The following is a 15,463-nucleotide window of genomic DNA, read 5'->3' on the forward strand; positions in this document are numbered from 1 at the left end:
AGGCCTCCGGCAATGCGGTGGCTGAGGTATCCATGATCCCCATCCTTTACCAACGCTCAGCTTACCGTATGAAGTAAATAGTGCTTTCTGAAGCATCCCTTGGCAAGCCTTATGTCCTCGCCACGGAGCTTAGCAGCTCAGTGAACGTACGGTGCATAGGGTTTGCGGGAACAACGTTGCGTGACAAAGGCTGGATGCCTGAAGTTGATGTGCGCGCAACATGCGCCTGAATCAACATAGCGCCAAGCGTGTTTGGGATGCGATTGGTCAAGGATACCTAGTATGGAAACGGCTGTGCTATGAGACTTGAGCGAGACCTGATATTCATCGTCAGTTGAATATCTGCTTTAGCTAAGAGTTGGGCAATGGTTCCCCTGTGCTTGGTTGGCAGATGTTTTTCATTTCTATAGTGACTGCTGGTGGCCCAACGTAGATAGAAGGAACCTTGCAGAATCCAGCTACGAGCTCACATCTAATCATCACCGCCCCCTATCGGACCGCTCACTTGCTTCGCCGATTTTGCGGCAACAATGTCGTCAACCCTCAATAGCAGACAGGCGCTCTCAACGGCAGTCTTGACACTCTGTTCCTTGACCGCCAGAGGCTCCCATACGTTGTACGTCCGCATATCGACGACCTTGCCCGCATCGCCGTCGATACCCCAGACGCTTCCAGTTTGCTTGCCGTCCTCATAACCCTCGGCGTGCTTTGCACGTAGTTGAGTTAGCACCTTGATCGGACTGTTTCCTGAGTTTTGGATGAGTGTGCGTGGGATGACTTCCATGGCCTCGGCAACAGCCTTGTACGGCCATTGTGCAACGCCCTCAATCAGCTTGCCTTTCCTGTCCAGGCCGACAGCGATGGCCATCTCCGTGGCACCACCGCCTGGGCACAGCTTGGGGTTCCATATTACGTTCCTGGCCACACCCATGGCATCATGTAGATTCCGCTCAATCTCGTTCAGGATGTCTTTTGAGGGACCCCTAAGCATGATGGTACAAGCCTTGGGGTTCTTGCACTTTGTAAGGAAGGTGAAGTACTCGTCGCCAATCTTGGAAATCTCGAACAGACCGCACTCGGTACCAATGTCTGACGCGGTTGCCGAGAAGACGGAGTTGACGATCGTCGCACCTGTTGCACGAGCGATACGGTTGTTGTCGGTCTTGCGGACCCGGCGGATAGCGGTAATATTGGCCTTTACGAGGTAGTGCTGTGCGAGATCTGATCCTTGTTAGCGAACATTTGACAAATTGAACTGGGGGTAACGTACCACTCACGCCCTTCTCAGTGATGACAAGGTCGGGCTTGAGGGCGATGATAGCATCGCACATGTTCTTTACCTGCTCCTCCTCGATTTGCAGTATCCTGTTCCAGTCCTCCTCTTTGCTGACTTCAATGTTCGTTTGGCTCTCGCCCTTCTTGTACTCCAATGTGCAGTCCAAAAGCAGAACACGGGGGTTCTCGATCTTCCGCCTCATCTTGGGGTGTGTAATGTCTTTGTTGACCATGACTCCGTCCAGAACCTCACTATCCTCGATTTCGCCTCCAGGAATCTTCTCAATACGCGCGTAGCGCTTGATGTCGACCTCCTTCTTGCCAGACCCAATGTCGAGTGAGACAGTCCGGACTGCCTTTAGGGCAAGGCCACACATCAGGTCCGACCATCGCGAGACGAACTTTGTGCCAATTGAGGAGTTGATAATCTTGTACATCTGCTCGTCGTCGTTGACGTCGACTTCGACGGCGATTTCACTGATGATCTCGAGCGCGTCGGCGAGAGCCTTCTTGAAAGCCTGGATAATGACGACGGGGTGGATGTTGCGCTCAAGCTGGGGCAGAGCTTGTGCGAGGATCTCTCCCGCTGCTTGTTGTCAGATTCTGCATTTGTTTGTCCCCGCATATCTACACACCTAATATGATGACGGTGGTTGTGCCATCGCCAACCTCCTCGTCCTGTGTCCTGCTGAGCTCAATCATGCTCTTGGCTGCCGGGTGCGCGACTTCAATCTCTCGAAGGATAGCGTGACCGTCGTTGGTGAGGACGATACCGCCCATGGGGTCGAGCAGCATCTTCAGCATGGCCTTAGGGCCGAGACATGATCTGATAATGTCGGCGACCGTCTTGGCTGCTGTGATGTTGGATAGCTGAGCTTTGCGGCCAAACTGCCGCTCCCCGCCCGGGGTCTGCGTGTCTGTTGTTGTGTTAGTGGGTGGGCTGTCAAGGCTTCAGATGTTTTCTCAGCTTACTCATAACCACCACTGGCGCCTGCATTGTGATAGCCGGGGTCTGGAAACACGGTAAAGAAGAAAGAGGGGCTCGTTATTAGAGTTGCGTGGGGTATCTTTGGTTTGGTGCCTGGCAGCTTCTCCGCTAACTTTTGCTACCACCAAAAACCGCGTCGCAACCGCCACTATTTGCCGGCGCGGATTATCTGCCGCCGACGTTCAGCCACACCCCCACCAGCCACTGCTGACACATGCACTGCTGACTGATGCAAGACTAGCCTGCGATCAACGGCAACTTCCGTCTTGTCGGTTACGTCACGTGCCTGTCACCTATCGGCCCTGTTTGCCTTACACAGAAGCTTGGCGGCTGCCGGATACGGCCGCCAAACATCGTCAGCCGGCCAATGCACGCTTGACCTGCCCTGAGCATGGCTCGCCGGACCATTTTGCCTTACATTCTGCCGCTCCTCACCGCGTTGCAGCCAGCCTCTCACGGGACTCGCGCGCAGCTTACAAGACTGCTCTGGCGCCCACGAAACCTTCCCTCCTACATCTCACTTCTTTGCGCCAACCCTCACATTCCACCTTTTCGCTCTTCCTCACCTGAGCTCCATATACCTCGATCAATCTTCACTCATCTTTAACCTCATATCATCCATCATACTTGCGCCTTACTCTACTCCCATCATCTGCTTCATCATCTTCTATCATCGTCGTTGCTCTTAGTAGCAGGCAAGGTCGTCGTGTGCTGCTCATCTTCTGTCCAGACTACCTGGCAGACATTTGTATCCTTGAACCCTTGTATCATTCTAATCTACTAAACTTACAGTATGGGTCTGAACTACTACGCCTCATCGCCAACCGTGGTCCTGCCGCCCCAACAACCGCAGGCCTACTTCTCACATCACCAAAGCGCCTCATCACCAATGGGTAATATGCGTCCCAAATACCCTACTCCACCATCGCTCAACTATCTAGCCGCAACTTCCAATGCCACCGCTGGGCGCAAACGTTCCATTGCCGACGTCGACGAACCGGAGGAGAACCTACCTGTCGGATCCATTATCACTCAATCGCCTTCGAAACCAAAGGCCGAGCCTGTGTACGGCCCAGGAATGACCCTCATCTACCCTGGAGAGCCCGGCTACAGAATGGCTGCCGAGTCTCAATCAGGCACCTGGTACGAAGAGAAAATCGAGAAGGAAGAGAAAGCTGAAGCTGTTCGTCCTATTGCCATCTCGCGCAAATCAGTTCGCATGAGCCCAACTGCCAATATCCAAATCCCCTCCCTCAACGACATGGACGCTCAGAAGACTGAAGAGCTCATCGACGACAACGGCACTACAGTTAATAAGCTCATCATGGCCCTCGGAGTAGGCTGGAAGAACGTCATGTCCAACCCCAACCTACGCGATGCAGCACGCGCATATGCGCGCGTAATTGAGCGTCACTTCGACTTCACTGATGCTCTTGTCATGCTTGAGAAGGAGTCGATCAATGCCTACCTGGTACGCGCCAAACAACACGGCGTCCAAGGCTACTGGCTATTCTCGGACAGCCTCCAGTGGTGCCAGCTCGTAGGGTGGTCGCTTGAGCGAACAGTCAACAACCTCATGTTCGGATCTACTCCTCGCGTCGAGGGCGAGCGCATCAATGCTCGCCAGCTCACTCCAACTCCGGAGCCTGCTGCGGCGTCCATTTCCCAGCCCGTCGCCGACATTCCCATGGCTGCTGCGGACGTGGATGCAATGGAGATGTAACGCGTCTCAAGCAATTCCTTCTCGGTCTTCTCCCACTACATGGCAACAAAATATCTATCGGTTATCGTCTCCGGTTGTATTGATTTACGCTTTCGACTTGTGGTTCCTTCTTCGGCGATTCGGCGTTCGGTGGTGGTCACGGATGGCTCACCGGAAATGACTGATTTGACATGTATTATATTGCTATGCTTTTGCTGCGACAGCTTGATCGAACATTCTTGATCGCTCCAGCTCAGTGCCACTAAACACACCAGACATCAAACAAATGAAACTATGATCTACATTCACATATAGCTCCACCCATGCATGTGATGTGATGGCTAAGGTGTGAAGTCAGCCTCCAATTCTGCTTATCCCTCGTCGCACAACGTGGCTTGTTCCACGATAACTTGAGAAAGCAATACCGGTCGAATGACCTTGATTGTTCGACTCCGCGCACGCATTTCTGCTCAGCCGACGTAGATTGCAGTCTAAAAATGGCAACCCGCGCCATCAAGCACGGCTTTGCCTACGCTCCAAGCGCTGCCGAAGATACCGCTCCTCAGCAACGCGAACATGTCGCGCGCAACGCGTCGCCCAGCACCCCCGACACCATTGCCTAGGCGACAGTCGCACGCACCTACATCCATATCCTCCAGTTTCGGCATTACCGGTAGAGCTCGCCTTTGGGGACGTCTCAAACAACAGTCTAGACCGGCATCGTCTGCGGGGTCTGAGACTGGCCCGCTGATGTCCGGCCGGATACGGCTTCTGACCTTTCAGTTGATTCACGCATTTGCCGCAAGCACAAGCTTGAAACAAGGATGTGCTTAACCTGAAGAGCGAGGTATGCAGCTTTCGGGGTGAGTTGAGAGGGGCATGGCCAGCCTGGCTTTGTTGGGACTTGGGGTTGGGGGCGACGATGCGACACGAGTTCGGCATGGCTTTTGGCTTTGATTGGGGTAACAGCCCGCCGTGTGCTGCATCAAGCCTGTCGCTGCGAGGGCTGATCCCAACACACTCCAACACGCTCACGAGACGCACTTCTTATCATGACCGAAGCTATTGGTGGACTACGTTGCAGGCAGCTCTCGGAGACTAAGACCTACACTACGTATGTACTTGTCCCTTGTCTGGACTCGCAAGCTTCACTTCAGCCTGCATTGCGGTGAACGACACCGACTTGTCCATCTCCGGCGCCTACCACTGCCGCACATGTTTCCACAAACAAACTTAGTAAATTTGCGAGCATCGAGTGCTGAAGCTTTCGTTGACCCTGCGCTGGGCTAAACTGCGACACGACGTGCGAAACTTTGCAGGGGTTTTCCGCCCGGTTTTTATTTCGATCGACAGTGTCGTAATACTGTAGGTTCATCTACTACCATTCCTGTACGGAGTGAATTCCGAGTAAGCAGAAAGACGGCCAACAATGGGTTTCGCGATTCTGCGTTTGCTTCGCGGCGAAGGAGGACGCTGCTGAAGTTTAGTAAGCAGCGGGTCCTTCAAGCCAGCCAAAATGCCCTTAGAGCGGAACTCCGAAGCTCTCATCATTAACGCTCAATCGATTGCATTCCTCTATCACATATTCGAAGCAAGGACAGATGTCTTACTCGCAGAACCGTGACGTCTTTAGCGTACCGTCTGACCGAACCCTCTGGCCCTCAACGAATGGATTCTTCGAAATGCTCGTCTGCCCTTGTAATCTTCCCATGATGCTCAGCAATGACTTACAACGGACGTTCCACTCAACAATATCAGAAGTCCAACCCATGTTAAACTCTGCTCAAGAAATTCTATTGGCTGAAGGGTGCTTACAGCCCGACCACAAAACATATCTTGTGCTTGCCATCAATTCCACGACGATGCTATCCATGAACACAAGTTAAGCATAATAGCTTCTATGTACATGCTTACAAGCGCCGTATCGGACTGATAATAAACCCCCGAATATGCATCAGCACAGGCCGTTTCTCAACCAGATAATAGAGAGCAGCGAAAGCGCAATCGCCATACCACAGCATCAAGTGGCACTTTTTTTTGAAGTGTATAGTTTTTCTTCCTTCACGCTGCGCATTCTATGTGTATAGATATCCGTCTGAACGAAGTTATACTTGGTCCTGCCCCTCACTACGCCCGAAGGCAGCAGCGCTCTACGACTCGATCACGACCTATCACATTTCCCAATGACGAAAGATTCGAAAACAGAGCTCCAATAGTGTCGCGTTATCAAAGGAATCCAACACCATCACAACGAGTTTTGATATGTGCTCGCCACCTTGGTCATTCACCATCATGACGTTGTCTAACAATGAATGTCGATTTTGCACACCCTTCAGCTTACATTATGCCACCCCTTGCAACTTAAGATCTCATTTTGAGTTGAACATGACCATCTAATTACCAATATTCTACCAAGATGCCGTTATGTCGCCTCTGCCAGTCCCTAGACATCCTCAACATTCCCAAACTATCAGATGACTACAACGCCTACCCCATACCCTTGCGTACTTATCCCACTCAGATTGATATATACAGCTCACGCCTTGGCGCCCTCTACAGAAAAGACCCCAGTACACCCGCTGAACTCGAACCCTTAGGTCTTCCATTCCACCAGTCTATTGCCGATCTCGCCGCCAGCGCTGCCTCTTGCGAGATCTGGGGCGTCGTTCATCACGAGGTTACGGAGTTTATGACTGAGCTAACAGATACAGCGACGGAAAAGGGACCAGACTGGCGGATGTGGATAGTGAGGGGAAAGAGGGATACGGGTGACTTTCTGGTGGTTTCAGGGGACCTGAATCAATGGTATCGTATTTGGGTCGTCGCTGCAGTGGGACTGTGTGTTGATTGTACGCTGCCCGACTACTCTGTCATGGATTTCGTTGCTAATGTGTTGCGACAGACAACGATCCTCTAAGTTAAGCGCGCTGATCAGAGGCCGGGAGATCCACAGTTCCTCGTCGGACGTACTAGAGCATTGCGTCACGTGGGTGCACGACTGCGATGGTCAACATGCCAATGAACGTTGTCACGTCGAAGCAGCGCCGCTTCCCTTGCGCGTACTCGAAATTCAAAGTTCCAAACCGTACAGTGTATGCTTGTACGAAAGCCAGGATGGAAAAGGGCGATATGCAGCACTCAGCCATGTTTGTGACGATGCCATGATGAGCAGCGCGAGTTTTGAGGAACACAATGACGGTATTGACGTTGAAAAACTACAGAAGACATACCAAGACACGATTGTCGTTGCAAGGAAGCTAGACTTACGTTACCTTTGGATCGACAAGCTATGGTGAGTTCTCAGGACCCCGGAATGCCTACCTCTCATGCTTTTCCTCTACTCTTTTGCAATATCTGACGCATAAACAGTATATCCCAGGAAGACGCCGCAGAATGGCCCCGCGACTCCCCTCGCTTCACATCTGTCTACTCAAACACATACATTGTCCTTGCTGCCACGGGCTCGGGAACGGACAACGATGGATTATCCATCTTCAACGCAACGCGAAGTATACCCACATACTATACCTTCCCCCACACCACCACTACCAAAGAACCCCCCTCTTACAGGTATAATCCACGCATTCCGCGGCTCTCGCGAAGACTTCACCATGTCCAGACCTAGCGACCTCCTAGAACCCGAGCCACTAAGCCAACACGCCTGGGCCTTCAAGAACACATATTCGCCCCACGAATCCTAAATATCTGCAAAAAAGAAGTCATGTACCAATGCCACTGCACTTCATAACGGAAACCGGATATTACTCCCCCGGCCGCAGCGACCCCCATCTACCCGATCCTCCATCCTCCAACACCACCACCACCATATTCACAATCTCCCAACAACTAGACGCATGGTACTCACATGGCACTACATCCTAAACACCTACTCCCGCCTCTCCCTCCTACACCTCACACACAAATCCCCCGCCCTCTGAAACATCGCCGCCACCTTCGTCACCACATACCCAAACACCTGCATCGCAGGTTTCTGGCGTAAATCCTTGCTGGAAGGTCTCCTGTGGCAAGCCATCGGCACCACCACGGCTACCTCTTCTTACCGCGCCCCCAGCTGGAGCTGGGCACGCATGGACGGCCCGTTTGGCGTGTTCGTCCCTGGTGCAAGTCACGGCGACGGGACGTGGAGGGCACTGGCGCAGATAGACGATTGTGAGGTCGAGTTGGAAGACGAAAAGCGGCCGTTTGGTGGAGTACGTTCAGCGGTGTTGAATATGCGCGTGCCGTTTGAAGTACTCGTTCCAGTGGGCTTTACAGGCGATGTGGAGGCGTTTCCACCGAGGCAGAAAGGTGTTAAAGTGAAGATTAGGGGTGGTAAGACAAGTGGTTCTTACGCTGTTTTCGACACGCCGCAGCATGTGGAGCATGCGAAGGGGAGGGAGTTGAGCGCGTTGGTGCTGATGGCGCGTGAGAAGGAAGGCGGGTTTGGGTGTGGAGCTGCTTGTGGGGAGGACGTGAGTAGGGAGGCGTTTCATTGTGTTGTTGTTGCTAGGGTGGAGGGGGATCGAGAAGAGGAAGAGCTGCCGAGTTATGAGAGGTTGGGTAATGAAGGGCGTGCGGGGATGACTGGAGAGGAAGGAGAGGGGCTGGAGAGGTTTGTATTTGTTTAAAGTGGATGGAAGTTGGTGAGATGGGGTGGATGTGGATAGGGTTAGGTACGGCGAGTATACACATCTCTTATTCCGCGCTCGACGACTATATACGAATATACGATTACCCAACCACCAATGATTACTATTTATCCTTTTTTGTATACAAAATAATGATGATAATAACAAGGAAATCTATAGAGACAGTAATAGGACCAACTAGAAAGACAGACAGGCTAGACAAGCGCGGTGTGAGTATAGGTATTACAGAAAAGAAAGGGAAGAAACAGTTCTAGTTGGGAGAGAGAAAAAGAAGAACGAGGAAAAACGCCCGGGCCAATGCATCTAGATACCCCCCAACCACACCACACCACCCTATGACAATGCAGACAAGACGGAGAAAACAAGGACAGACAGACAGACAAACTGCCAAGAATTAGGGAAAGAGAAACCCCAAAACGCAGACAAATGGACAAAACCCCAGCGGTATCAGCATCTTCACCACTACCCGCAAGTATGCCAATCTATACAACTCCCCCTTCTCAACCCCACGGTAGTATCTCTTCAAGCCTCAAGTCCAATTAATTACTGCAAAACGGTTAGCTTTCATCCCCACGCAAAACAAGGAATAACCACTTACTAAATCTCCAACGGCGCAATTTGATCCACATTATACAACCACCCACCGCCTCTCTCCTCACTCTCCAGCCAATCATACGGCCAAAGTACAATATGTCCCTGGACCAATTCCAGCAACCTCTTCGCATCCTCCTTATCAAGCATGATATCCGCATCCGTCGCATTGAACGTCTTATTCGAGCTCTTAGTCGTCGCGCGTCTCCTAGAGCGCTTAGTGTTGGAGCGATTGGGCGTGCTTCCTGTTGCTTGGCCCGTTTGATTGGGATGAGCAACAGGTTCGGAGATAGTGACTTGGCGGCCGCGGTCACGCATCGAGTGCGAGGTTTGCGGTGGAGGATGCGAGGCGAAGTCTGTGCTGGCAAAGTCGGAGGGGATGGGTGGAGGGGCGGGGAAGGTGAAGGTTTTTTCAGGGAGGCCAGGGTTCATGGGACTGACGACGGCGTCGTCGGCGGGTTCGGGGGCGAGCTTCTCGTTGAGTGTGGAGCCGGATGCGGTGTCGAGGTGGAGGTTTTGACGAGAACCAGCAGCGGTAGGGGCAAGTTTGCTGGATTGGACGCGTTGTTCTTGGTCTTCGGCCCATTGTTCGACGCCACCCATGCTGGAGTGGTGCGTGTTCTCGCCTTGGGGACCTCCGCGGTTGCCATCGGAGTTGTTGGTCATCTTCTCACTGAGCTTCTCGCCGAGGGCGCCGACTTGCTTGCCCATGTTGCCGGCTGTGGAGGTGAGCTTGCTGGTGATACCTGTTCCTGGTGGACCGGTGGTACCGGGTGCGTCTTGCTGCTTGTGCATTTGGCCCTTGTCGCCGCCCTGGGATTTGGTGAAGCGCTCGGAGAAGGCAGCATACTCTTGGTATTCCTTCCATGTTCGTACTTCGTTGTCGGGCATGCAGCGGAAGACTTGCCGGAACAACTTGGTGTTGTTCTCCGCAATCTGGTGCCAGGTGTCGAGGAAGAAGCTATCGTTGATGGGATCGCGCATGCAGTCTTCGGTGACGATGGGCCGTCGCATCTCTGAGAGAAGAGGGTTGATTGCAGCGGACGAACCTTGACTGAAGCTGCGTTGGAGAGCAGGAGGCCCACCGATATCGGTATCGTCCAAGATTGGCAGTGCAGGGAGCTGACTGAGCTGTGTAAGACCCAGCTTCGTCGTATCCATACGCGGAAGCTTGGGGGGTGGAAGACCAGCGTATCCAGTTCCGTCTGTCTGCGCGCTAGTTGTACTATGCCGAGTACCTGTGGTACCACTACGCTTTCGTGTTTTGAGTGTGCCACTCTTCCTTGGAGTGGCCGCATGGCCTTCTGCAGCAATATCCGTCACAAGCTTCTCGTGGCCGTGCTCGTCAATGTAAGAGTCCCTGCCCTGAGATATCTCCGGTCGGTGCTGTGAAACTTCGAGCATGTGGTCGGGCCCTTCGCCACGAACGTCCTTGGTATGCGCGGTATTGTTCTGTACACGGGTATCCGCGGAAGGCTTTTTGCTATTATGTAGGTGAGGGTTCTGGTCCTGCGCCCAGTCGAAGTCGTGGTTGAAGCTGTGCAGCTTTTCGGCCTTTTCTATAAGCTCATCCTGCATTCTGTAGTTGTTCTCTTCCAGCTTCTGTTCAGTCGCGCGCTGGGCTGTCGGCGATCCAGGCCCAGATGACTCAGTGTGAAAGCCGACACTATCGGCATCATCGGACATCTGGCTGATAATTTCCTCTTCTGAGATGCAATCGACATCGATGCCGAGATGCTCGCGCATGAGACGCATTCGCAGGGTGTGGGGGAACTTGCCGACCTTGTATGGCTGACCACCCATGTACGAGTCAAGTAGTTCAGTATCGCGGATGATGGCTGCAACTTCAGAATCTCGTGAACCCAACATAGACCGCTCGTTGATGTTTGCAGATCCGATGATAGCAACTCGATCGTCAACTACCATGATCTTGGCGTGAATGTAGAGCTGTTCCGTGACAAGCATTTTGTTCGGACCAACCTCGCCCCATGACCTCAGAGCGTAGAACTGAATGTAGTCTTCGGGCTCAATGCCAGCAGCCCGCAGACGACCAAAGATGGATCCTTCTCCACGGCAGATACTGTGATACTGGCACGTCATGATGAGGCGGACACTGCTACCTTCTTGTTCATCGACAGTATTCTGGTATCCAGGCATCAACGGCAACATGATGCACGCTCTCCAGTCTTCGTCATTTGCGTGCGCACGCTTGATACGGTCGACGATTGCGTCGTTGATCTTGTTTTCAATCTTGGTGCCGAGCACTTCGCTGCTACTAATGTAGAACTGGTTCTCAATGTAGACGAAATGTTCCGACGTGGCAATCATTTGCACATATGCGTTCATGATGCTGTGCTCGACCTTGTTGGGAGTTCCCAGAGACCAGGCACAGGCAGAACGGAGGATCTGCACTTCGCAGGTTCCATCGAGACCCAGGGCTTCTATGTCAGCTGGGTTGAAGTCGGGCGGTGGCAGGAGGAAGGGCGTAGGTCGAGAAGGCTTCCTCTGGCGTAGGAGATAGTTCCAACGCTGGACGAAGTGACGGGTCAGATCGCGGGCAGGCTGGCCAACGATTTGCATGCCGACGTCGTGCCATGGCATCCTGGGCACCTTCGCGCGATCGTACATCTCTTCATAGGGTTTGTCGAGAGCGAAGAAATCTTGTACACGAGGATTGGAATAATCCTTACCCGGCCACAATTGACAGTGATCGGCGTCCTTCGGGGTATCGTCGAGCTCAAAGCCAGTGGGCTTGTCGTCTACCACGACGTGCTGTGGTGTGTCCCAGCGACCGAAACACAAGTCGACACCTCCGCAGAAAGCAACGGTGTGGTCGATGACGCAAATCTTCTCGTGATGCGACCAGAAGAACGTATTTTGACGGATCTGGTTTGGCGAGCGCTGTACGAAGATGTTGGGGTGAAGATCGAGCAAGGAGAACTTTGAGTATTCAGAGTCGATGGGGATGGCGGCACCGATGTTGCGATACATAATCACAAAAATCTTGACGCCTTCCTGCGCCTTGCGTTGCAGCAGTCTGTCGAGCCGCCACTTTTGGCTGATGGCAGCTGGACGACGGAGGTAGAGCTCAGGACTTAGCCACCAATCGTGAATGTAGATGACGTCTCGAGCCATGCTGATTGCTCGTGACACATTCCACATGTAGTCGCGACCGTCAACCAGCCACTGGGCGTAGATCTTCTTGCGCACTGGAGCAAAACTGTCGAATCGTTGGCGTTGAGACCACAGAGTGTTTTGCGACATGAAGTTGATTGACTCTTCAAATTGCTGCAGCATACGGTCGTTCCTAGCGAGTAGCTTCATCTTACGCTCAGCATTGACAAGCTTCAGCTGGTGGTGACCAGTCGCGGATGCCTTTGCTTCACTCGCAATGTCCCTGGCTTTCTTATCCCGTATCCTGCCGCTCTTGGACTCAAGACTGAAGTCGGCATCCACCAAGAAGACATCGTAGACGTTCATCTCCTCGGGAGAGTCTACGCAGACGACGTAGCTGTGCCTAACAAGGAACCACTTTGGCCAATGACGATTCATCAGGGCGATCTTGGTCCAGCCTTTCCTATTGTCGACACCCTTGGATGACTTGATCATCATGTACCCCTCTTTACCGTGGTAGCCGCCTTCAGCAGCTAATCGGACACCGAGGGCAGAGAGCTCAAGAAACTTGCACAGCCGGTTGCTGTCAGGACGGAAAATGAGGTAGGTCATGAGTCCTCGCAGGTAAGACTCGAGCTTCTTCCGTTGTCGTTCGTGATGGTTCTGTTTTGCTTGCAGTGGCTGCCCGACGGTGCCCGCAAAACTACCTTGTCTTGTTGCGAGTCCGCCAACGGCGCCTTGAGCCTGACTACCACTCACGCTTGACTGTCTGCGGCCCAGGAAGGACGACTTGCCTCGCTTTGCTCTGGCGGGGCGTTCGGTAGCGCTTGCATCGCCGTCGGGTCCACTGGCGGCACCGCCAACTGCAGTCTCTTCCTCTTCCTCTTCTTCCTCGTCGTCTAGGATACCATAGCCACGAAGACCTCGAAGATAGGGTAACACACTTCTAGGGAAGCGCGGTAGCTTTGTACGCGGGTCCTCCTTTTCCTCTTCCCCGTCATTCTCGCCGTCCTTTGCAGTCTTGTCTTTGATTTCTCGCTTCGCGGGACGACTCCTGAAGGCGTCTTGCTTCTCCTGGACCTTGAACTTGAGATGCAGATTGGCAAAGTCAGCGACACTCCTGTAGACGACCCACTTCATGCGGGTTAGACCACTGCCATATTCCAGCTCAATGCGCAAAGCCGTGTGACGATCACCCTCTTTCCTGGCGGGACGGTCCGTATCGGTAATGGTGACCTTGAGCTGTTCTAACAAGACAGGTATCCGCTTGTGGCCATGCTCGTCACGCTGGAACATACTGGCAAGGAACAAGGCTGCGGGCGCTCCTGCGAGCAGTTCAGCCATGAGTTCAGCAGACTTTGCGTGATCAATCTGACGCTCAGCCTTTTGACGGTTACCCAAAAGCTTGAGGCTCTGCTTAATGGACTTCCACTTCTGGGCACTCAGACTTGACGTCCGCTCACTGCGCATCCGCCACGGCGACGGCTGGCCATCACCGGCGGCACCCCTGAAGGTTGTCAGGCTGCGCAGGTTGGTGGGTCTGCTTTGCTGGCCTTCTTCGTCGGCGTTGGGGTCGTGTCTCCGCAGACCGCCATATGAAAGCCCCCTAGCACTGTGCAGGCCACGACTCCAAGCGCTCTCCTTTGCTATACGAGAGCGGCCCTCGTCTTCTGAATAGCCTTGGCGCTCATTCTCGGGTATATCGTCCATGGTGGAGCGGCGAAGGAAGCCCGGGCGCGACGAGGTGGGTGTCATGCTCGGCGAGTCTCGTGTGTCTCGTGAGAAGAAGCCGGTCTGTTTGGGGGTTGTAGGTGCCGTCTGAGTGCCCTCGACTTCGCCCTCAAACCAGCGCCGGCTGCTCTTCCTCCTCTTCTGCCTGGGCCTTCTCAACGCACCCTCGCCTGCACTGGACTCCCCATCGGCGTCGGCTTCGCTATCGTGACCTTCGAATCGCAGCTCGTCGTACTCGGATGTGGGTGACAATTGGCCGTGGGGTGATACGCCCTCGGGGCCAGAGGATCCTCCAGCAAAGGCACTCATACTCCGGCCGTGGCTTGATGGCGATGCCAGTGCCCGCAACTTGCCCATGAGTGATGAGGCCTGTGTCCGCTCCTTGCCCTTGCCATCGCCCTCGTCCACCTCCCATGACTGCTGCCGTGATGTTCCCCCTGGCTGCTCGGATGTGAATGTGGCGGAACGGGCGAACTGAACGCTCTTGCGTTCTCTCGGGACGTCTGAAAGCTCACCCTCGGTAGGGTGTCGGGATACGGGGGCAAAGGGTGGGTAGTAGGAGCTCGATGAGGCATTGGACATGTGCGAGGACGGCTTCGAGGCCCTCATGGGGACCTCAGAGGCTTGTTCAGTGAGATAGTTGCCTCCATTTGCATTCCCTGGCGCATGGAAGGGAAATTCACCAGGCTCTTTGGGCGACAAGGGGGAGCCTGTGGCGGCAGACCGCATGATCCTGGGCGCGTTGTCAGAAGGGGAGGGGTTGTATATATCCTGTGTCTCGTTCTTTGGCCCCAGTCGAAGCGGTAACAGCAGTCGACCCGAGTCTTCTGTGCCTACAGGCGATCTGGAGCGCGGACTGCGAGCCGCGGGCGGGCCGTCTCCGTGGGTTGAGCCGGCCATGGAGTTTTGGGTGAATTGGGCTGACGGGTAGCGATTGGATATTGACGTCTCGTATGCAGAGATGTCGTGTCCCTCTCTGCTGAGGTCGGGGTTGGGCAAGTTTAGCCAAGTTTACACAACCATGGTTGAGAGACTGTCACTAGTAAACGACACAACGTCTTCCTCTACCAGCTATCTTGATGGCTTTTTCTCTCTCCGATGTCAGTGGCTAGTCCAGAGTAGACGCGGCGCAGCTGTGATGGGTATAATGATTGTCTGGGTCCTTGCGCTGTGCGCGGTGCAGCAATCTCCCATGTGCTTTCCCCGGCGCACCGTTCACGCTAACACAACTGGCGTCAGGGGGTCCCGCCTTCTCGACGTGCCCGCATCATCGTCTGTTGTAGCTTATCCTGCATGTTGAACATGTCCTCGAGTGCACGCCATGGAATGTATTTGCACTAGAAACACATCTCCGCGGACTGAACACGTCATGTCCGTCTCGTCAAGGAGCTTGAGCCCATGGAGCTCACAGCT

General features: G+C 53.7%; 6 protein-coding genes across 6 annotated transcripts; 4 read left to right on the forward strand and 2 right to left on the reverse strand.

Moving 5' to 3' along the window:
* Positions 1–472: 472 nt before the first annotated feature.
* On the reverse strand, positions 473–2,272 carry PtrM4_060900 (GroL, Chaperonin GroEL (HSP60 family); the record flags this gene model as incomplete). The annotated part of the gene is made up of 4 exons (XM_001932844.1): positions 473–1,221; positions 1,271–1,861; positions 1,911–2,192; positions 2,248–2,272. 4 exons carry the CDS (start codon positions 2,270–2,272, stop codon positions 473–475), a joined length of 1,647 nt encoding a protein of 548 aa, XP_001932879.1.
* A 784-nt stretch (positions 2,273–3,056) lies between these two features.
* Positions 3,057–3,986, forward strand: PtrM4_060910 (uncharacterized protein; the record flags this gene model as incomplete). Its single annotated transcript, XM_001932845.2, has 1 exon — positions 3,057–3,986. One exon carries the CDS (start codon positions 3,057–3,059, stop codon positions 3,984–3,986), a length of 930 nt encoding a protein of 309 aa, XP_001932880.2.
* A 476-nt stretch (positions 3,987–4,462) lies between these two features.
* On the forward strand, positions 4,463–4,588 carry PtrM4_060920 (uncharacterized protein; the record flags this gene model as incomplete). Its single annotated transcript, XM_066105517.1, has 1 exon — positions 4,463–4,588. The coding sequence occupies one exon, from the start codon at positions 4,463–4,465 to the stop codon at positions 4,586–4,588; it is 126 nt and encodes a 41-aa protein (XP_065964144.1).
* A 1,793-nt stretch (positions 4,589–6,381) lies between these two features.
* Positions 6,382–6,882, forward strand: PtrM4_060930 (uncharacterized protein; the record flags this gene model as incomplete). The annotated part of the gene is made up of 1 exon (XM_066105518.1): positions 6,382–6,882. The coding sequence occupies one exon, from the start codon at positions 6,382–6,384 to the stop codon at positions 6,880–6,882; it is 501 nt and encodes a 166-aa protein (XP_065964145.1).
* A 244-nt stretch (positions 6,883–7,126) lies between these two features.
* On the forward strand, positions 7,127–7,666 carry PtrM4_060940 (heterokaryon incompatibility protein; the record flags this gene model as incomplete). The annotated part of the gene is made up of 3 exons (XM_066105519.1): positions 7,127–7,257; positions 7,335–7,474; positions 7,536–7,666. 3 exons carry the CDS (start codon positions 7,127–7,129, stop codon positions 7,664–7,666), a joined length of 402 nt encoding a protein of 133 aa, XP_065964146.1.
* A 1,487-nt stretch (positions 7,667–9,153) lies between these two features.
* Positions 9,154–14,950, reverse strand: PtrM4_060950 (phospholipase D1; the record flags this gene model as incomplete). The annotated part of the gene is made up of 3 exons (XM_066105520.1): positions 9,154–9,160; positions 9,213–13,182; positions 13,228–14,950. The coding sequence occupies 3 exons, from the start codon at positions 14,948–14,950 to the stop codon at positions 9,154–9,156; spliced, it is 5,700 nt and encodes a 1,899-aa protein (XP_065964147.1).
* Positions 14,951–15,463: the final 513 nt, after the last annotated feature.

The sequence above is a fragment of the Pyrenophora tritici-repentis genome, chromosome 2 (assembly GCF_003171515.1).
Source record: "Pyrenophora tritici-repentis strain M4 chromosome 2, whole genome shotgun sequence".
Classification (NCBI taxonomy): domain Eukaryota; kingdom Fungi; phylum Ascomycota; class Dothideomycetes; order Pleosporales; family Pleosporaceae; genus Pyrenophora; species Pyrenophora tritici-repentis.